The sequence below is a fragment of the Chiloscyllium plagiosum genome, chromosome 29 (genome assembly GCF_004010195.1).
Source record: "Chiloscyllium plagiosum isolate BGI_BamShark_2017 chromosome 29, ASM401019v2, whole genome shotgun sequence".
Lineage (NCBI taxonomy): Eukaryota > Metazoa > Chordata > Chondrichthyes > Orectolobiformes > Hemiscylliidae > Chiloscyllium > Chiloscyllium plagiosum.
The window spans coordinates 33,921,768-33,945,477 of NC_057738.1; the positions used below are offsets into that span (position 1 = coordinate 33,921,768).

Genomic DNA, 23,710 nt, shown 5'->3' on the forward strand with positions numbered 1-23,710 from the left:
CATAGTAATGTGGTTGACTCTGAACTGCTCTCTGGGCAATTAAGGATGGACAATCAATGCTGGCCTAGCCAGAGATGCCCACATTCCATGAGTAAATAAAACAAATACTTCATTTTGCCCTACATTTAATTTCTTGTTTCTCAGTTATTCTCTTCCACTTCTTTTAGATTAGATTACTTACAGTGTGGAAATAGGCCCTTCGGCCCAACAAGTCCACACCGACCCGCCGAAGCGTATAGCACCCAGACCCATGCTCCTACATTTACCTCTTCACCTAACACTACGGACAATTTAGCATGGTCAATTCACCTAACCTGCACATTTTTGGATTGTGGGAGGAAACCGGAGCACCCGGAGGAAACCCACGCAGACACGGGGAGAATGTGCAAACTCCACACAGAGAGTCGCCTGAGGCGGGAATTGAACCCGGGTCTCTGGCGCTGTGAGGCAGCAGTGCTAACCACTGTGCCACCGTGCCGCCCACCGTGCCGTAGTCTTTCTGACTACGTATACATCTCCATAATGTCAAGTAAAATATTAGGTGAAAATTCAGGGTCAAATTCATGTGTTGCGCATTTAACAGCCTTTGACAGATTTTATTTTCAAACACAGTATAGTTCCATATTACCTGTAGGTATTGTTTAAATGGAGAAAGATTGGAAGTCCTTGTGTAAGAATCACACAAAACTAGCATTCAAATTCAGTGGGTAACATGGAAGGCAAATTGAATGTTGGCCTTTATTTCAAAGGAAATGGAGTGTAAAAGGAGGAATTGTTTACTAGAAGTACTCAAACTATGGAATACAGTGAATGGTTTTGGGCCCCTTATTTAGGCAAATATATACTAGCATTGAAGGCAGTCCAGAGAAGGTTCATTAAGTTCATACCAGATATAGACAAACTGTCTTTTTGTGGAGTAGGTTCAGCCTGTACTCATTGGAATTTAAAGGATGAGATGTGACCTTTTCGAAACACACTAGATTCTTAGGGGATTTGATAGGGTAGATTGGGAAAAGTGAATTCCCCTTGTGGGAGTGTCCGACCAGAAGGCATAATCTCAGAATAGGGGTCACACATTCCTTTTCTCAGTGTTGTGAATTTGTGGACTTCTTTACCACAGAGGGATCTCAAGCTGGGTTGTTAAGTATATTCAAAGCTAACATAGACAGACTTAAGGAAGGGAATTAGGGATTATTGGGAAAAGGCAGGAAAATGGAGTCAAGGATGATCTCAATGAATTGTGGAGCAGATTCCATGGGCTGAATGGCCTACTTCTGCTCCTATATCTAATGATCTTACATCCTTTCCAGTTCTTTGATAAAAAGGCAGCTTCATCTGCGCAAGGTCATATTTGAAGCAAGGGATGATCAAATCTAGAGAATCAGGGATGATGAGTGCTAATGCTTTGGCTTTTGGAGACATTCAAAATCAATACCAGCTTTATTTCAGAACATGCTTTCCACAAGTTTGCCCTCAGCAAACTGTTGTTTGTCAAGCTGAGGGTTCCAGAAAACTTGCAGACTTCAGATTTCATTTTGCCAACACTTTGTTCCTCAACTTACTGAAGTAATTTAACAAGGGCAGAAAGCAAGGAAAAAGAAAAATTAGAGTTTAATTTGACATGATAAAATAATTAATGCTAATTCCCATATATTAATTAACTTTTCCTACCTATTTTGTGGTAATCATTTTAATTAAATGTCATAGAATCATACAATCCCTATAATGTGGAAACGGGCCATTTGACCCAACAGGTCTACACCGGCCCTCCGAAGAGTATCCCACCCAGACCCATTCCCTACCCAAAACCCTACATTCCCCCAACTAATCCAGCTAGCCTACACAACCCTGAACATTACGGGCAATTTATCATGGCCAATTCACCTAACCTGCACATCTTTGAACTGTGGGAGGAAACCGGAGCACCCGGAGGAAATCCACACAGATCCGGGTAGAATGTGCAAACCCTATATGGACAATCAGTCGAGGCTGGAATTGAACAGAGTCCCTGGCGTTGTGAGGTAACTGTGCTAATCACTGAGCCACTATATTCCAATTTGCAAATATGAGATAAAGAATTATTCTTAAAAACACAATATTAGAACAGTTCAACATTATTTTGTCTATTTAACAATATATTTAACAAGTTATAGAGATCACTGTAAATGGAGTGACTTACAATTATTTACCATGTTTTATATTAATCTGTACATCTATGCTTAATATTATTAATGTCAGTAAAATGCCATTGCTTTGTGTTGGGAGCTGGGTGGCTAATTAAATGCAATGGATGGTCTGCCCGTTGCTGACCTGCTATCCCCACCTCTGCAAATTTACAATGGCAGGAGTGGCATCAGGTGGCCCACCTCACAATGGGCCAATTGAGACACTTATGTAGTCAGTTAATGCCTACTTCAGGGTTGTAACATACCACTACTAACATTGTAAAGAAGCCTAAAGCAAGCAGTCAGCAACATCATTTTCCCAGCTAGGTTGAGAAGTGATTCCTCCTTAAAAGGTCCCATAGGACAATCAAAAGGCCTCTCCTGCTTAGCCAAAATGTTAGGCTCGCATCTGGTTCCTCCATCTCCCTTACCCTCCAAAACCCTGACTCCACTAACAGGGACAAGCTAGTTTACACCCAGTGAAACCCTCAAACACTTAAAACATGATTTGGTCCAACACCATTTTAATCTAGACCCTCACATTCTCCCTCCTGCCCCCTTGCTTTGATGGTTTACATTGCCCTATACAGGCTTTGCATGGAAATTACTCAATTGGAGAACACAGGTGATTTACTGGTGGTGGTTAATAGATGTAAAAAAAAAGGTGAAAGAAGTTCAGTTGTGTGTAACAGCACTTGTGGATATGAGAAAACTAAGAAAATGTTTTTAAAATCAGAAAAAAACAAAGATTCAGTGCTGAACACCTCTTCAATGCCCAGTATTCTATTGTCCACTGTTTCAAGTGATGCTACTGTACACTAATGGACCAGAAGCTCTCTAATAGTCGATTTTGCTGTAACGTGTTTCTTCAGTGCGAATTTAACGTGATTGAAGAATTTAGATTGTTATTTGTAGAGCACAAACTTTTCTTACTTGTATTGGCTATAATGCAATTCCCGCCCCACAGTTTAAATGGTGCAGCTATTGCGCGATTTTCTTTTAACCCGAGATCGCATGAGAACGGAACTATTGCGTTATATCAGAACCAACCGTATGGGAATCTGTGACCCTGAGTGGCAGAGAACCCATTTCCTGCTACTAATGGCGAATTGACTGTTTTTCACTCAGATGGGTGCTATGCTCATTTTTTTTCTTTTGGACAGAGTAGTTCACTATTCCACATTCACGTTTACTGTAGACAAAAGGTTTGCTTGCTAATTACAACCATTCCTTTTCCCTCTGCTTTTTGTTTCGGAGCATCTTTATAGTTTAATCTATCCTGCCCTCTACCCTCTATCAGACCTTTGTTATGTCCTTCCTTCTCCTACTCTTTTCTAACAGTAAAAAATATGCTACATTTCTGCCTTCTTTCAGTTCTGAATATGAACAATTTGATTCAAAATCCTAACTGCTTCTGTCTCCATCAATGGTGCCAGAACTGAGTATCTCCAGCACCTTCCATTTTTGTTTCAGATTTGGAACATCTGCAGTATTTTACCTTTATTTCAGGGGTTAAGGATGTGTTCCCACTCATATTTTTTGGGTAATGAAAATCAGTAATCCTTTAGTGACTGCTTGGACAAGTACACTTTAGAAGATTATCCACATTTGTTTAATAAAATAAGAATAGAAGTGTTGGTGCTAAATGAACAGTAGATGGGCCTACTTAATTGGAAGAGTGTGCCTACAAAGTTTGTAGTGATAGCAGAGGGAGTTAGAGATAAATTAGCTTAAAAGCATTCAAAAAAATGAAAGGTCAGGATAAAGTCAGTCTGGAGCGTGTTATATCATTGTGGAGATCAGTGGAGCTTAAGAAGGCTCTGTGGTTTCAACTTATCTGGGAATGTGTTAGGGCTCAGGAGAAATCCTAGCAAGTGGTGGCTTTGAAGCATACAAATAGTTAGGCATAGAAAGAAGCCTGGAGAGCCATTTTTAGATTATTACAACTGAAAGTTATAAAGATCTACAGCACAGGAAAAGACTCTTGGATCCATTGAGTCTGTTCCGATCAAAAACAACCACCAAAGTATTCTAAAACCATTTCCAGTACTTCTATGCCTTGAATACTTCTTAAATGTTATGAGTGCTTCTGCCTTTACCACCCTTACAGGCAGTGAGTCCCAGATTTCCACCTCTGGGTGAAAACACTTTCTCACATCCGCTCAAACCTCCTGCGCTTTATCTTACTCTATGCCTCCTGCTCACTGATCCACTAAAGAGAAAAGTTTCTTCCTGTCCACCCTATCTATGTCCCTCATAATTTTATACATCTCAACACTTCCTCTGCTCCAAAGAAAAATGCAGTGGAAGAGATTGATAAGCAGTATTTGATTGATGCAGCTGAGAAAGATCAGAACTTAAGAGAAATTCAGTGAAAACTGCTGTTATTATAAAAGCTGAAATGGCATTGGTAATTGGATGCTTCAGAGCAGTCTTGGGAATCCTGGAAAAGTCAGTCTTGGGTAAAGAGATAGAGCTACAGGTACCAAAACATAATAAGCAGTTGTTCATGCAGTCTAATTTGGAGAGATTTTGGAGATATTCCAAGGCTAGATCTTCAAAGCGAAAAATTACAAGCCCTTGTGAAAAGGGTAGAATTTTTTGAGCTTGATGATGCGACAGTGGCATGAATGTTTGGTTAAAATTTGTCTTGGCATTTGCCATTAAAAGTGCTATGTCTGGGATGTTCTAATCTGGTCATAATAACTATGGTTCTACTTCAAAAGACATTTTCCTTCTCAGACTTTTCTCTCTCTCTACTCAACCTTGAGGGATCACAAACATTTTCAAGCTTCATAATGGTCACAGTGAGAAAACATTTGGAAAGCTCAGGTGTATATAGTTTAGAATAGTTACCGTATCTGCTCTTTAAACTTCATGAGCCAGTTTGCTTCAATTTTATTTCTTCAAGTTTGTATAGTAAAGATTTTTTTGACATTTAAATTCAATCCTGGAACCCTGGCACTTATTTCATTACCTTTGGTTCTTCATATATTCTGTTTTTTAAAAGATTCTGGTTTATCAAATTAAATAGCAACAAAGATCTGGCTTGTTCTGTATTTTCATAAATGGGATTATAGTAATACATGTGAAATTGATATTGGTTCTTAATGGAATAGTTCTCAAAGGTGTGTGTCGCAAGCTAAATTACAGAACCAGTAACTGGAGTAATGAGCTCTCTCTCCCCTGAAATTCTGCCCCACACAGTATTGAGGGATCACAAACATTTTCAAGCTTCATAATGGTCACAGTGAGAAAACATTTGGAAAGCTCAGGTGTATATAGTTTAGAATAGTTACCGTATCAACTCTCTGAATCTTGGTTGTCTTTACAAGACTAAGTAAAATAGCACCGCAGGTCTGCAGCCACAAACTAGCTCAGGTTGGGCTCGAGCTATGATTCAGGCTGTCAGAGCTACTGCTGGCTGTCACTTGTTGTGCTTGGTGTATGTGATGGAGAAGAAGAACTGCTTAGTGCATGTTGTGAGGTGGAGAGGAGTGAGTAGAAGGATTTCCATGAGTCTTCTGTTAGTAGGAATTATTGGTCAATAACTGCTGCAAATCATCTTCTACGCCTGATCAAAAGGTGGGGTAAGAAGAGACACAGCTCCAGTTAAGTCACTTGCCTTGTGAAGCAAAATGATTTTATTTTGAAGCTGTACTATGTGCAACAGAATCCACATTAAAGCCTTAGCTTCTGGGAGAATAAATATTATTTTTGTTATTTCAAATCCACAATACAAAATGGAAAGCTTATTTGACTCATCTCACTAGAAAATTAATTATGTCAAAGATAACTTTAAGGAAACCTTATTGTGATGTTGTTATAGATACTTGCTGAATGCAAGTATACACTCTTCCCAGCCAAGGTCCATGACCCGATACGGTTCAGATAAAGTGATGGACTATTGAATTAATAGAAATAACAACAAGATTTTTACAAAGTACTTTAAAATCAGACTTTTATATTTATACTATGGTCCATAATACGCAAACTTTAATTGTTTTGGACTGAATATTACCATGCTGCTTTATTGATCAATTTTTGTTGGCATCTGGGGTCACGTTAATTTTCAAGTGTTAGAATGGAGTCACATTAGAAAATAGTTTAGAAATCGCTATCCTAATGTGCAAGTCCTAAATGGCTGGCTGAAACCCAAAAGTAAACCTGTTGGAATTCGATACTGTCAGTAAAAGTAGACTTTCTTGGCAGTGGCTTCGGCAAATTTTGAAAACTTTATTTTCTGTCGTACTTAATTGCACAATAACTCAACTGGAACCAGTATCAATCACTATTATGTGTCTTGGTAGAGTAAAATAATGTAACTCAGCAGTCACTGATACAAACCTGAAGGAGTTATAAATATTAAATAAAACACACATAACTCAAAAAGCAATGAAGCCTTAAAATAGGAACATTATATCAAAATCTCATCACTTCTTTTACTGAATTGACTTCTCAAAATATTGCAGTCTGCTTTTCCTTTAACTATTTTGTTTTGAATTTATCTGTACGCTAAATGTTTTGCATGGTTCACAACTTAACACAATAATTGGTTCTGACATCAACTACTGATTTACAAGAAAAATAGCATCATAATTTCGCAATTAAACACTAATGGAAATTCTAAGCAACTTATCAATACCAACTATGCAATATTGAAGATGTATTATCCTCCTGAAGGTATACTGATATAACTCGATGCAGAATAATGACAATCAAGTTTAATCACCACGAGTCAAAGTATAACAAAATAAGCCTCTGAGAAAACAATGAGTAGCTTGAGTTATCCCAGAGACCATTTACAAACAATAAACAATGACAGTACTTTGTTCAAGCCAGAAGAAAAGTCAGAACTTGAATACTTGATTGAAATAAAGAACTACGGCATAATTGACTTAATTTCTTTGGGCATTCAATTACCTTGCTTCAAAACAGATCCGAACACTCTGTAACAAATAGTAAGTACAGTCTCAATACCAAAGAGAACAGGGCTTTATCTAACCATTGCAACAAATGCTTTCTGCAATTAAATGCCTCCACCATTTAGAGTAGCACAGAAACAAACCCTTTGGCCCAACTCGTCCATGCCGACCAGATATCCTAATTTAATTTAGGCCTATTTGCCAGCATTTGGCCCCTATGCCACTAAACCCTTCCTATGCATATAACTATCCAGATGCCTTTTAAATGTTGCAATTGTATCAGACTCCACCACTTCCTCTGGCAGCTCATTCCACACAAGCACCACCTTCTGCAGGAAAACTTGCCCCTTAGGTCTCTTTTAAATCTTTCCCCTCACACTTTAAACCTAAGCCCTCTAGTTCTGGACTCCCCCACCTCAGGGAAAATACCTTGTCTATTTACCCTATCCATCCCCTCATGATTTCATAAACCTCTATAATGTCACCCCTCAGCCTCTGACGCTCCAGGGAGAACAGTCCCAGCCTATTTAGCCTCAACCTATAGCTCAAATCCTCCAACCCTGGCAACAACCTTGTAAATCTTTTTTGAACCCTTCCAACTTTCACAACATCCTTCCTAGAGGAGGGAGACCAGAATTGCACACAATATTCCAAAAGTGGCCTAACCAATGTTCCTGTACAGCCACAACATGACCTCTCAACTCCTATACTCAATGGTCTGACCAATAAAGGAAAGCATACCAAATGCATTCTTCACTATCCTTTGTACCTGCAACTCTACTTTCAAGGATCTATGAACCTGCACTCCAAGGTCTCTTTGTTCAACAACACTCCCCAGGTCCTTACCATTAAGTGTATAAGTCCTGCTAAGGTTTGCTTTTCCAAAATGCAGTACCTCACATTTATCTAAATTAAACTCCCTATGCCACTTCTCTGCCCATTGACCCATCTGATCTAAATCCCACTGTACTGAGGTAATCTTCGCTGTCCACTACACCTCAAATGTTGGTGTATTATTCAAATCTACTTACTATACCTCCCATGTTCACATCCATATCATTGATATAAACGACAAAGCAGTGGATCCAGCATCGATCCTTGTGGCACATCACTGGTCACAGGCCTCCTGTCTGAAAAGCAACCCTCCACCACCACCATCTGTCCTTTGTCTTCGAGTCAGTTCTGTATCCAAGTGGCTAGTTCGCCCTGTATTCCATGTGATCGAACCTTGCTAACCAGTTTACCATGAGAAACCTTGTTGAACGCCTCACTGAAGTCCATTTAGATCATGCCCACCGCTCTGCCCTCGTCAGTCCTTTTTGTTACTTCTTCAAAAAACTCAATCAAGTTTGTGAGACGTGGAATTGTGTCCTCAGCACACTCTTTCTAGAACCTACCGCAATAATATTTTCCTAAAACTCATGAACTTGGCTTCTCATAAAGTTTGCTTCTCATAACCTCACAGCTGTATCTAGTAAGTAATGGGACTACATGGTTCAAGCATGTTCCACATCCAATCCGTTGTTTATGATGTGTTAGCTGATCTTAGACGGGGTAATGGCTGAGATTCAATAACTCATGGCAGACAAGGGAAGAGGGTAAAGAGAATGACAAATTAACGAGAATTTCTGCTCCTGGTGTTCAGCTATCAAGCTCTGTTGAAAACTGCATACCTTAACAGTAATTCACAGTTTGAGAGAAGATTTGTAGCTCGTTGTTGTGGTTCTGTTCGCCGAGCTGGGAATTTGTGTTGCAGACGTTTCGTCCCCTGTCTAGGTGACATCCTCAGTGCTTGGGAGCCTCCTGTGAAGCACTTCTGTGATGTTTCCTTACCTTAACAGTAAGTAAACTGTACTTGAGTCAGGTGTCCTCTCTAGTCAAGAAAGGCTTTATTTCTCTACCAAATGGTATGGTGAACCTTCCTTGGCCCTTTTACATAACTGTTTCTTTAAATTTACAGGCAATGTCATACAAACTACTACTTTTGAGTAAGATGCATTTAACATTGAACTGAAGTGTCAATTAAGTTGGCAAATATTGGACTGACTTGCTTCTGTAGTAGAGTTGCACTATTAATTACTTAAATTATATTTTTTAAAGAGATTCCCAAGGGTGATGGAACCTACTATTTAAGCCAGAGAGCTAATAAATTTTAATTTTGTTGTTGCATTATATCAGAATAAAATTTAAGTTTGCCATTGTTAAATTCTGCTCACTGGTTGGATTTGAACACTGATAATTTAGCCCATACCAACCATTTACCTCACTCATCTGAGAGAGGTAAATGGCAGACTTATCTGTGTGATTAATAATAAGCACATCAGTCCTTTTTCATTCCCACATGGGTAGTTTATCTTGTCATGTCAGTTTCCTACACTGAAACTTAGAATAATTTAGTCAAAACATAAATAGCAATCATAAATAAAGTGAGATGTGTTATTGCTTCCTCAAGTTTCCTGAAAACACTTTTGCAAAATGTACTAAACAGAAATGGTCACATTTCACATACAATCATATTCCCAGGGTGGCCATTTAAAAAAGGAATCCAGTATCTGGAGACTAGAAAATATTTAAATATTTTGTGTGTACATTTTCCCTCCTCCTCAATATTCTTCCTAGAGACACTGTCACGTTCTTCAGTGGAGTTCCAAATTTGCTGGCAACTATAAAATGTGAAGTATAACTCTCAAATCTATGCATGTATGAAATTTTGTTACAATTCTGTAATGAGCTATTAACATTTAAAGAGAAATCCAAACCCCAGTAACTAATCAACAGATTGCATATCTTTCAACAAAGCAAAAAAAAACTTTTTTGTGTGTATAAGAGTTGGCACAGGTATTCAACACGATAGGTTGTGACTAGATACTTCGTGTACTCTGTTTTACTCATTACTTTCTCTGAGCCTTTTCTTTGTAATACAGTAATCCTCAAGTTATTTACTTCTGCAGGAGCACCCAAAGGTAAGAGAGTCCTCTGGAAATAACTTAATTCCCCTCAGTTCCAGCCATTATTAGAGGTAAGGCTTTCAAAGATCTCTGGGGTAGGAATCCATCAGTCTATTGCTGGTGCCTTCTGAACATTTCCAAGCTAATTTGTTGGTTGCTTTCTCCTGCAACAGGACTCTTTGAAAGCCAGTGTAGATTTTTCCCCATTGCCTGCAAGCCAGAACAAATGTTCTAATTTCTGTTCTTGTTTGTTCTTCTAATTTGTTGAAATTCAAACTGAAAGTAAGCCTCACCTGCATTCTACCTGATGAATAATGAAGTTAGGTCTTCTCTGCTTATGCTGCAAGCTTAGCTAAATGTAATTTACTTTGGCTATTTTCTCTCAGAGAAGAAGATGTGTCCTCGAGTTGGTGTTTGGCTTCAGCGGTGTAGAGGTCAGTGCACCACACTACCACTGCGCCCCCTTTATCCGCTGGCTTGATGGTGAGGTTGGGATTGGAGCAGAGGGATTGGAGGGCTGCGCGTTGTGAGGGTGAGAGGTTGGAGTGGGGGAGGGAGGTAGACAGGTAAGACCGTTCCCTCCGTGACTACCTGGTCAGGTCCACGCCCCCCCTACAACCCACCCTCCCATCCTGGCACCTTCCCCTGCCACCACAGCAACTGTAAAACCTGTGCCCACACCTCCTCCCTCACCTCCATCCAATACCCTAAAGGAGCCTTCCATATCCATCAAAGTTTTACCTGCACATCCACCAACATCACTTATTTTATCCGTTGCTCCCGATGCAGTCTCCTCTACATTGGGGAAACTGGGTGCCTCCTGGCAGAGCGCTTTAGGGAACATCTCTGGGACACCCGCACCAATCAACCACACCGCCCCGTGGCCCAACATTTCAACTCCCCCTCCCACTCTGCCGAGGACATGAGGTCCTGGGCCTTCTTCACCGCCACTCCCTCACCACCAGACGCCTGGAGGAAGAACACCTCATCTTCCGCCTCGGAACACTTCAACCCCAGGGCATCAATGTGGACTTCAACAGTTTCCTCATTTCCCATTCCCCCACCTCACCCCAGTTTCCTCTAGCTTATCTCTCCATGCTTCAGGCTCACTGCCTTTATTCCTGATGAAGGGCTTTTGCCCGAAACATCGATTTCAATGCTCCTTGGATGCTGCCTGAACTGCTGTGCTCTTCCAGCACCACTAATCCAGAATGTTATTTCTTCTCAATCTATACATATTGCATGGGGCATTTCTTTTGAGTGTTTAAAGATCTTTGAATTCATTGTAAAAGAGAAAAGGGAATTCCCTCCACCATTTGCTTATCTTCATTTCTGATATTAATAAACATTTTATTGTTTTATTGCTAAAACAAATACATTATTTTATGCTTATGTTTGTGAAGAACATTAAGAGATCAGTTTAGTACCAAAAATACAAAGAAATTATGATCTGTCCAGTCAAGTTCCTATTTGAGATCTGACCTGTTGTCAGGTAACAACAAATTGGGCATTATCCCACAATAATTGGAGCAACTTGCTTGTCATATCATGAAAAGACAACGGCAGTTTGTACAATATTTAAAACATTTGAGAATATCATTCTTTCATACCTAATTTTATGTAAACACAGTGAATATGTTACATTTCTCAAATATGACCACAGCATAACTGAGTCACACATTGTATGGAGAACAAAATTCCAACTTGTCCCTAAAGCATTTACGCATTCATACCCTGATATGTTATAAAACTACTTTATTTGCTCTTTACATTATAGAAGAGCGAAACAGTGTATTTTCATACGTATAACTCATAACATACATTGTGACAAGATATGTACAAATCTGCACAGTTTTATCCCAACGCAAGTTAATAGTCAAGACTGTCAGTGGAGCCGAAATTGCAGGTCCAGATTTGGTTGGAATAACTACAGTGAACTATCAGTTTTCAACCCTTATTAATCCACTGAATCTGACAGCAGTTTCTGGAGTCTGCACACATACTAAATAACCAAGAAATCCAGAAGTTAAGACCATATGAAATAGGAACAGGATGAGGCCATTTTGCCCTTCAAGCTTGTTCTACCATTCAATAAGATCATGGCAGATCTGACACTCCATATGTCCACTTTACTGCCATTTTGCTGACTGTCTCTTTTTCGAGAGGACATACTGTTGAGATACTGCGTAACTCGCTGCCCATCCACACCAAGAGCACAAACAACGGAAATTAATTTAACCAAAATTAACTATCATTCATATGCCGTTAATCTTATTGGAAAATTTCTTGACCCTTTTGTTTACTGAACTAATTACAAATTTATGCTAAACAGTCTCAGCGACCCTGAAAACAAAGATAACTACTTGTGAAATATCATTATTTTCCATAATAATAACATATTCTTGTCTTTATCAAAATGTATTTGTTTATTTTCAGTTTAATTTATCTGTTGATCCATTCAATTATTTATTATTACTTTCTAAATTCAAATGATTTCCATCATGAGATCAGAAGTGAGGATGTTTGCTGATGGTTACACCATTATGAACATCATTTGGGACTGATAGGTACAGTCCGTCTCCGTCTGCAGCAGGACGAGAATCTTGTTCAGGCTTGTGCTGATAAGTAGCAAGTAACATCCTCACTATACAAATGCTAGACAATGACCATCTCCAACAAAAGAGAATCTAACCATCTCCCATCGGCAATTAATGGCATTACTGTTGTAGAATACCCCATTATCAACATCCTAGAGGTTACCATTAACTAGAAACTGAACTGGATCTATCATATAAATACTGTGATCACAAAAACAGGTCGGAAGCTGAGAACTCACCTCCTAAATCCTCAATGCTTCTGCACTATCTGCAATGCACAAGTCTGAAGAATAATGGATAGTTCTCCATTTGCTTGAATGAGTACAACTTCAATAGAGTCACAGAGATGTACAGTACAGAAACAGACCCAACTCATCCATGCCAACCAGATATCCGAAATTAATCTAGTCCCATTTGCCAGCATTTGGCCCATATCCCTCTAAACCCTTCATATTCATACATCCATCCAGATGCCTTTTAAATGTTGTAATTGTAACATTCGAGATGCTCAAACCAAAGCAGCCCGCTTGATAGTCAACTCATCAAAAACCAATACACTGTGGCAGCAGTATGTTCCATCTACAATAAGCACTACAGCAACTCACTAGGTCACCTTTGACAGCACCATTCAAACTTACAACCTCCATTACTAAAAGGAGAGGGGAGTAGATGCATCACAACCTTAAACCATATCACTGTTGCTTCATTACTGCTTCACCAAAATCTTGCAAACCCCTTCCCTAGCAGTGCTGTGAGTGTATCTACCTACTGGGCTTCAGTAGTTCACCATCATCTTCTTCAAGGAAATTAGAGATGAACAATACATGCTGACCTAGCCAGTAATTTGCTGATTTGCTGTGTGAGAATACTGTAATGTGATTGCTCCTAAAGGCCTTGCTGGCATCTATGTTACTGCAAACACACATTTGGTCTGGTGCTATACTGAAACTGCCATCGCTAACGAGAAAACCACATCAGAGAGATCGCTAGATTTTTGTAGGCAGCTTTTTTTCAAAGTCAGCATTGAGTACTTTTGCTTACTTGGTTAGCAAATGTTTTTTCAAAAAATTCATCAAACTTATGGAAGATGCTGGAATTATTTGGCATATTTCATGATTTTAGGACAATATAAGGTAAATTAATTACATTTAAAGTTGTGTAAGTTGCATACATGAACTTCATTTTTGGAAATGTGGCACTGTGAGTCAATCTACAGTGTATGGACTGCAACAGTTAAGAAGGCAACTTAGCAGCACCTTCTCAAGGGCAACATAGTTTCTGAAGTATGATTCCAAATCTGCAGGCTAGTAGAGCTGAGAAAGCTTAGGTACTCAGAATTGTGAGCTAATGTTGACAAACTAGGAAATTTCTCATCAAATTATCTCCTCCGTCATGTCTTTGATATTAAATAAAACTTTCTTTTACGGATTCATGAGTCTATAAGATATAGGTGCAGAATTAGGCCATTCAGCCCAGGGATTCTGCTTTGCCACTTGATCTCAGCTGACAGGTTTCTCAGCCCCGTGACCTGTCTTCTCTCCATTATCTTGATCCCCTAGCTGTCTATCCATTTCTGTTTTAAAGACACTCTATGATTTAGGCTCCACAGACTTCTGTGGCAATGACTTTCACAGATTCACCACCCTTTGGCTGAAGAAATCTTTCCTCACCTCAATTCTATATGGTCATCCCTTTGCTGAAGCTGCTTTTGGATGCTAATCTCTCCTACTATTTAAAACATCTTCTCCATGTCCACTCTACCCAGACTTCACAATAACCTGTAGGTTTCAACGAGAACGACACTCATCCTTCCAAAACTCCATCAAGCACAGACACAGAATCCTCAACCACTCCTTACAGGACAAGCCCTTCATTCCCATGATGATTCTTGAGAACCTTCTACAGCACCAGCACATTCTTCCTTAAATATTGGGCCCAAAACTGCTCACAATAGTCCCAAGTGCAATCTGACCAGAGCCTCATACAGCCTCAGCAGTACATCCCTCTTCTTGTATTCTAGCTGTCTCAAAATGAATATTAATATTTACTTGCCATCCTAACTGTCAACTGAACCTAAATGCTAACCTTAAGAAAATCCTGAACTAGGATTTCTGAGTCCCTTTTTGCTTCAGATTTCTGATGCCTTTGTCCATTTAAAAAAACAGCTTCTGGTACTATTCTTTCACCAAAGTGCATAACCTCACTTTCCTGCATTGTATTCCATCAGCCACTTCTCTTCCCACTCTCCTCGCCCTTCCAAATCCTTCTGTTCCCTCAACACTACCTGTCCCTTCAACTATCTCCATGTCATCTGGGCTCTTGGCAACAATGCCCTCAGTTCCTTTTTCTAGATTATTAATGCATGACATGAACAGTTGTGATCCCAACACTGACTCCTGTGGAACTCCATTAGTCACTGTCTGCCATCCAGAGAAAGACTCTTTTATCCTCACTCTCTGCCTTTTGCCAGGCAGCCAATCCTTTATCCATGTCAGTCAATTCTTTGTCCCTAACACCACGGGCTCTTATGTTGTATCTAGCAGCTCCTGTGCAGCGCCTTGGCAAAAGCCTTTTGGAAATCCAAATAGATCACATCTACGAGTTCTACTTTGTCCAACTTGCTTGTTACCTCCTCAAAACATTCTAATGGATTTATCAGGTATGACAAAGCTGTGCTGACTCAGCAGCACTATTTTACCATACACTTCCAAATACTCTGCAAACTCATCCTTAATAATGGACTCTAAAATCTTACCAATGACTAAGGTCAGGCTAAGTGGCCTAAAACTTCCCATGTTCTGCCTCCTAAGCTTCTTAATCAAGAGTATTACATTTGTCATTTTCCAGTCCTCATGGGACTTGACTTCAGTGATTTTTGAAAGATCACCACCAGCTCCTCTACAATTTCCTCAACTATCTTCATCAGAACCCTGGGGCATAGTCCATCTGGTCCATGTCATTTATCGACCTTCAAACCTTTCAGTTTCCCCAGCACCTTCTTCTTAGTGAAATCAGAGTAAGACTCCATTGTTTGACTATTTTTTGCTGGTTTGTTTGTGCCTTTACAACATAACATTTCCATATGCACAGTGGCTTTTCTGATTTCAACTGCGTTTAAGGAAAATAGTAAATATAGAGCATAGTATTTTAGCATGATAGGGCACAGCTGCAAAGTCATGATGGCAGAGGTCCACCTGACCTCATGCAAAATTTAATGAAGGGGAGAAGTGAATTAATATTTCAAATGTGGAGGGAATCTGTCCTTTCCTTCAGCAACACTGGCACCTGGACAAACTTGAAGAGCATTCAGACAGTTGAGTTTGGAGGTTACAAAGGTACTAAACTAAGCACAATTGTTACTGACAGTACTTGCCTGCATTTCTATAATTTAATTACTTTAAACAGCTCTACAACTGAAAGAATTATTTAGATATAGCTTTGATACTAATTAATTTGGACAAGAAATAATTAGTTTTTAAGAAGAAAATGCATTTTGGAAGCTTTGAAACATTTACATGACCTTTCCCATCAACACACAATGCTTAAAAAGACTTAGAGTCATACAGTCATAGAGATGTACAGCATGGAAACAGACCCTTCGGTCCAACCCATCCATGCCAACCAGATATCCCAAACCAATCTAGTCCCACCTGCCAGCACCCGGCCCATATCCCTCCAAACCCTTTCTATTCATATACCCATCCAGATGCCTTTTAAATGTTACAATCGTACTTGCCTCCACCACTTCCTCTGGCAGCTCATTCTATACATATACTACTCTGTGTGAAAACATTGACCCTAAAGTCTCTTTTATATCTTTCCCCTCTCACCCTACACCTATACCCATACCCTCTGGTTCTGGACTCCACCACCCCAGGGAAGAGACTTTGTCTATTTATCCTATCCGTGCCCTCATGATTTTATAAACTTCTATAAGGTCACCCCTCAGCCTCCGACGTCCACTACACTTCCAATTTTGGTGTCATCTGCAAACTTACTATCTGTACCTCTTATGCTCGCATCGAAATCATTTATGTAAATGACAAAAAGTAGAGAACCCAGCACCGATCCTTGTGGCACTCCACTGGTCACAGGGCTCCAGTCTGAAAAACAACCCTCCACCATCACCCTCTGTCTTCTACCTTTGTTCTGTGTCCAAATGGCAAGTTCTCCCTGTATTCCATGAGATCTAACCTTGCTAAACAGTCTCCCATGGGGAACCTTGTCAAAGGCCTTACTGAAGTCCATATAGATCACATCGACCGCTCTGCCCTCATCAATCATCTTTGTTACTTCATCAAAAATCTCAATCAAGTTTGAGAGACATGATTTCCCACGCACAAAGCCATGTCCACTATCCCTAATCAGTCCTTGCCTTTCCAAATACATGTACATCCTGTCCCTCAGGATTCTCTCCAACAACTTTCCCACTACCGATGTCAGGCTCACTGGTCTATAGTTCCCTGGCTTGTCCTTACCACCCTTCTTAAACAGTGGCACCATGTTAGACAGCCTCCAGTCTTTCGGGATCACACCTGTGACTATCGATTATACAAATATCTCAGCAAGAGGCCCAGCAATCACTTCTCTAGTTTCCCACAGAGTTCGAGGGTACACCTGATCAGGTCCTGGGGATTTATCCACTTTTATGCTTTTCAAGACATCCAGCACTTCCTCCTCTGTAATGTGGACATTTTTCAATATATCACCATCTATTTCCTTCCATTCTACATCTTCCATGTCCTAATCCACATTAAATACTGATGCAAAATACTCGTTTAGTATCTCCCCCATCTCCTGTGTTTCCACACAAAGATCGCTTTGCTGATCTCCCTACTCCCTCCCTATTTACCCTTTTGTCCTTAATGTATTTATAAAAACCCTTTGGATTCTCCTTAACTATATTTGCTAAAGCTATCTCATGTCCCCGTTTTGCCCTCCTGATTTCCTTCTTAAATATACTCCTACAGCCTTTCTAGTCTTCGAAGGATTCACTCGATCTATCTTGTCTATACCTGACATATGCTTCCTTCTTTTTCTTAACCAAACTCTCAATTTCTTTAGTCATCTAGCATTCCTTACACTCATCAGCCTTTCCTTTCACCCTAACAGGAATATACACTCTCTGGACTCTCGGTATCTCATTTCTGAACGCTTCCCATTTTCCAGCTGTCCCTTTATCTGCGAACATCTGCCCCCAATCAGCTTTTGAAAGTTCTTGCCTAATACCGTCAAAATTAGCCATCCTCTAATTTAGAACTTCAACTTTTAGATCTGGTCTATCCTCTTTCATCACTTTTTTAAACTAGTAGAATTGTAAATACAAAGGTGAATTTTATCATATCAATACACAAATTAATATACAATTTAGAACTGAAGAGAAAACAAAAGATCACACAGTGTGGATTAGAAACACTGAGAAAAACTATTAATTTGGTTAAATCCTTCGACTGTTCACTATTAATTAAGCAATCTGCAGCTTTCATTGCAAAATGTATGGTTTACCTTAAATAGAATTTTGACAGCATTAGATAAATAATTTAGCTCAGCTCTTGTTTGAACTCAGAAAATTTAGCTCCCCAGGTGCCTTACCTGTCGGCGAATAATCTCTAAATTGGCATTAGCCGTTTCTATTAGTTGCTGGATAACGTCAGGATTTGTCACATTTTTGTTTTCTCGAAAAGCATCCTTAATTCTCCGAAGTGCAAAGGTCCTTCAAGATAAAACGAAAATTTTATTGTTATCTGGAACATTTTCATTAATTTTGCATTTAAGAACTTGCAAGGCAGTGCATTGGAATAACTGCAGCAATATTTTTTAAAAATGTTCATGTTTGCTGGATTTTGTCCATAATTTTAAGATAATCAAAAAGGATATAATTAAGTACAAACAGGTGAATTCCACCACATTCTGTGCAAGCTGACCATCATTCCACAAAACACACACTTTATATATTCTCACCTTGCATTGAATGTAAAGAACAGAAATAGCCATTTGGCACAACTGACCCATCCAGCTATCTATGCTGTACCCATGGTATGGAGGTGCCACTGTTGGAAAAAAATCACACAACACCAGGTTATAGTCCAACAAGTTTATTTGGAAGCACTAGCTTTCGGAGCACTGCTCCTTCATCAGGTAGCCGTGGAACAGGATAATAAGACACAGAATTCATAGCGAAAGATTATAATGTCATGCAACTGAAACAATATATTAAACAAACCTAGATTGCTGTTAGGTCTTTCATCTTTTGGAATGGTTTGCAGGTTTTGGTTCATTAAAATGTAAATCCCAGAACTTCTTTTATGTCATATTCTCGAGATAACTTATGGTTTTATAAAACAAAAGGTGACATCTCAGCTCAGACAATGCATTAAAGGTGTGAAGTTAGAGTCTATCTGTATACCAACCTTGAGTCAGACTGGTTCTATTTCCAAAGTAGGAATTTATAAAATGTTACATGGATTGACTGCCTGCAGACTGTATGCATTTGAGCAAAACAGAATTTGTCTGCAAATACAAATTTACCCTATAGGCTTATACGTGTGTATGTGTGCATTAGAGCGAGAGAGTGTGTGTCTGAGTGAGAGTGTGAATGCATGTGACAGAGTGTGTGTTTGCATGTGTGCATGAGTGTGATGGAGTTTAAGCCTGTGAGTGTGTGCGCATGGGTGAGAGTGTGGTGTGTGTGTGTATGTATGAGAGAGAATGTGTGTATGAGAGGGGGTCAGTGTGAGTGTGTGAGCATGGAAGAGTGTGTGCACATGTACAAGCACACATACACACATTCTCTTATGTGCTCACACACCCTCTCTCTCTCTCACACACACACACTCATATCCATGTACACACCCTCTCATAGGCTTATACTCCATCACACTCATGCACACATCCTACCAAGCACGCACACATGCAAACACACACTCGCTTGCACGCACGCAAACATTACATAAATTCCAACCTTCGAAATAGAACCAGTCTGACTCAAGGTTGGGTTACAGACAGACTTTAGCCTCACACCTTTGAATGCATGTCTCAGCTGAAATGTCACCTTAAGTTATCTCGAGAATGTGACTTAAAAGAAGTTCTGAGATTTACGTATTAATGAACCGAAACCTGCAACCCATTCTAAAAGATGAAAGACGTAATAGCAATCTAGGTTTTTTCAACATATTGTTTCAGTTGCATGACATTGTAATCTTTTGCTATAATCATTGTAATCTGTCTCTTATGATCCTGCTCCAGATACTTGATGAAGGAACAGCGCTCTGAAAGCTAGTGCTTCCAAATAAACCTGTTTGATTATAACCTGATATTGTGGTTTATACCCAGTCGGTTCAGTACCCAAAATGAGTGTCTGGACACTTTGCTCATAGGTTAAGGGATGTGTGCATTGCCATTTCCCTGCTAGAATGGTTTTTGCAGATTTGTAGAACCTATCTCAATGGCGTTGCACTGTCAAAAGTATAGTGATGCGCATTGTCTAGCCACGTATACCTATGAGCTGAAATAATTGGAACGCAGGTTTCATGCATGTAAAAATAACAGTCAGGGCTTGCTTTTTGGGCAGGATGTGGGAGGGTGGGGAACAGGGTTTGGGGACAGGGTCTGCATTTGTGCACATTCAATGGTGACAGCTCGAGTTACTGAAAGACTCCCCTCTCCTTGACGTCTTCCTATATCCTATACCTTTTCCTCCTATTCTGCAGACCTCCTTCCAACACTTCTCCATGTGCCCTGGGTTGCTTCTCACTTCTGGGACTGAGGTTTGTTCCAGCAGATGCAACAGCCTCTCAAGCCACGCTGCTGAATGAAAAAGCTGCTAGTTTATGTGTGCTGCTTTTAATATGTGGGATTACTGCTCCCAGGGTTCTTTATCTTGGGAAGGTCTCTGCTAGAGACCAAGACACCTGATGGTTCCATTAAATCCAGTCCCTAAGTTCTACATTTTGGAATACACCAATACAATCCTTTGCTCTTCCCTCTTTAAAATGCACTTAAAAAAATATTGCTCTGACTAACTCTATTAAATCTCCCAAAACCTTCTCCTAGTAGCTTGATTGCTATTTAATAAAAACTTATTTATATGGTGAATGATCTGAAAACATTTTCCAGTGCAAGGACAGTTAATGCTGTTTGAAATCAAAGGCAGCAATTTTAACTTTGAGCTATTGAGGGACAAGATCCAATTAGATTAGATCTTAAGAACTGAGATTGATAGACAAACAAAATTTTTTGAGAGACTGAATATGAGGAACAAAACTTCAGATTAGCGGAGTTTATGAATGTAGAATATAGTAGTGATGTAATTGTGTCTGGAAGGCATATTAAGAATTTCTGTAGTCATCACAAGGTCGGAGGAGGGTGATGCTATGGAGATGGAGTTAGTGTGGTCTTTTTTGATGGAAATTATATGGACTTGGAAGCGGAGCTCAGAGTGGATCAGATTACCGAAGTGTTTGAACATTGTGGTTAGCTTTCAGAAGGCAGTTAATGAGCAACACAAACTATGAACAGAAATCATAAAGCATTTCAGTAATGACCACAGACAATTCTGAAGAAACTCATCAGATCTGGAAGTATCTGTAAGGAAATAATATCTTGAGTCCGAAATGATTTCTCCTCAGAACTGAAAGGGGTTGGAAACTGGTGGTTTTCATAGATTTTCTCAGGGACAGTAGAGGAGAAAAGGGTTCACATTATACAGTCATAGAGATTTACGGAAACAGACCCTTTGGTCCAACTTGTCCATGCCGACCAGATATCCCAATCCAATCTAGTCCCACCTGCCAGCACCCAGCTGGTACTCAATGGTAAGGTCCCTCCAAACCCTTCTTGTTCATATACCCATCCAGATGCCTTTTAAATGTCGCAATTGTACCAGCCTCCACCACCTCCTCTGGCAGCTCATTCCATACACGTACCACCCTCTGTGTGAAAACGTTGCCCTCTTGTTTGGGACTCCCCGACCCCAGGGAAAAGATTTTGTCTATATATTCTATCCACGCCTCTCATGATTTTGTAAACCTCTCTATGGTCACCCCTCAGCCTCCGACGCTCCAGGGAAAACAGCCCCAGCCTATTCAACCTCTCCCTAAAGCTCAAATCCTCCAACCCTGGCAACATCCTTGTAAATCTTTTCTGAACCCTTTCAAGTTTCTCAACATCTTTCTGATAGGAAGGAGACCAGAATTGCATTCAATATTCCAACAGTGGTCTAACCAATGTCCTGTACAGCCACAACATGACCTCCCAACTCTTGTACTCAATACTCTAAACAATAAAGGAAAACATACCAAATACCTTCTTCACTATCCTATCCACCTGCGACTTCACTTTCAAGAAGCTCTGAACCTGCACTCCAAGGTCTCTTTGTTTGGTAACACTCCCTAGGACATTACCATTGAGTGTATAAGTCCTGCTAAGATTTGCGTTCCCAAAATGCAGCACCTCGCATTTATCTAAATTAAACTCCATCTGCCACTTCTCAGCCCACTGGTCCATTTGATCAGGATCCCATTGTAATTTGAGGTAACCCTCTTCGCTGTCCACTACACATCCAATTTTGGTGTCATCTATAAACTTACCTATACCTCTAATGTTCACATCCAAATCATTTATATAAATGATGAAAAAGTAGTGGGCCCTTGGTATGTAACATAATCCTATCAGGCATAGGACTGCTCTCATTAGAAAGAGACAATTGATGGTGATTCAACCTGAGGGTCACCATGCTTCAGCTGAGTGGTGTGGTTGAGAAGAAAAGTCCCCTTAACCTCAGTCCTTGCAGAAACTGAACCCACACGGTCAGCGTTATTCTCCATTACAAACCAGCCAATTGAGCTAACTGACCCTTTTTGACATGAAGGCCTCATACAAAAGGTGCTGTTAGCTATGGTGAAAGAGAAAAGAAGAGATGTCAAATGGATATGTTAAGTTGTGATGGGGAGAAAAGGCTCTTCTCTGCTGAAAGGAAAGTAAACAAATAGAAACAAAGCTGTAAGAGAGCAGCAGGAAGGAGAATAAAGAGAAGGCAAGAAAAATTAGAAGACACACTTCATGCAGTTAGACTCCAAAATCATGGAATTCAATATTGAGCCCACAAGGCTATGACGTGCCTAAGCAAAAAACAAGTTATTATTCCTCAAGCTTGTGTTCTGTTTTGTTGGAACATTGCAACAAGGCCAGACAGAAGGGTTAGCATAATAGCAAGGTGGTTTATTGAAATGGGCAAGCAACTGGAAGTGGAGTGCATTACAGCAAAGAATGAAAGTGCTCTGCACAGCTGCCACTAATCTACATTTGGCCTCATTAATGTAAAGGATACTACATTACGAGCAGTGAATACAGTAGCCTAGCTTGAAAGAAGTACAAGTGAAATGTTGCTTCACCTGGAAAGCTGGTCTGGGGCCTTGGACAGTGAAGAGGGAGAAGGTGAATGAGCAAGTGTTACATCTTCTGCAATTGCATGGGAAGGTGCCATGGGGGAGTAAGGAGGTATTCAGTTGTGGTATCCTTCTAGAGGTGGTAGGAATGGCAGAAAGCTTTCATTTGTCTGATTCATAAAAGTTCAGGGGTCAATATGGCTTCTGATTCACATTGAACATAACTAACTAAAAGCTTATTACCTGCCTCTCACTTTAGGTAAAACAAAAACTTCTTCATATTTTTACAACTCAAACTCTCTAGTGCTGGTATCATTCTGGTAAGTCTTTTCTGAATCCTCTTCAATTTAATTATGCCCTTTCTATAGCAGGGTGACTAGAACTGTTATAAGGATAGCCCCGCTGCTCCCTCACCACCAGACGCATGGAAGAAGAACGCCTCATCTTCCGCCTCGGAACACTTCAACCCCAGGGCATCAATGTGGCTTATCTCTCCATGCTTCAGGCTCTCTGCCTTTATTCCTGATGAAGGGCTTTTACCCGAAACGTCGATTTTGCCTGTCCTCGGATGCTGCCTGAATTGCTGTGCTCTTCCAGCACCACTGATCCAGAATCTGGTTTCCAGCATCTGCAGTCATTGTTTTTACCTCTGTTATAAGGATAGCTTAGTTGACATGGACAAGTGGTGCA

At 40.0% G+C, this 23,710-nt stretch overlaps 1 protein-coding gene across 2 annotated transcripts in view; it reads right to left on the reverse strand.

Annotated features, from left to right (window-relative positions):
- Positions 1-23,710, reverse strand: part of LOC122564509 (LYR motif-containing protein 4-like) — a 156,749-nt gene that overhangs the window by 108,733 nt on the left and 24,306 nt on the right. For both annotated transcript variants that reach the window (XM_043719501.1, XM_043719500.1), the window contains exon 2: positions 18,228-18,348. In XM_043719501.1, the coding sequence (XP_043575436.1) occupies positions 18,228-18,348 (121 nt within the window). The remainder of the gene's footprint in view (positions 1-18,227; positions 18,349-23,710) is intronic.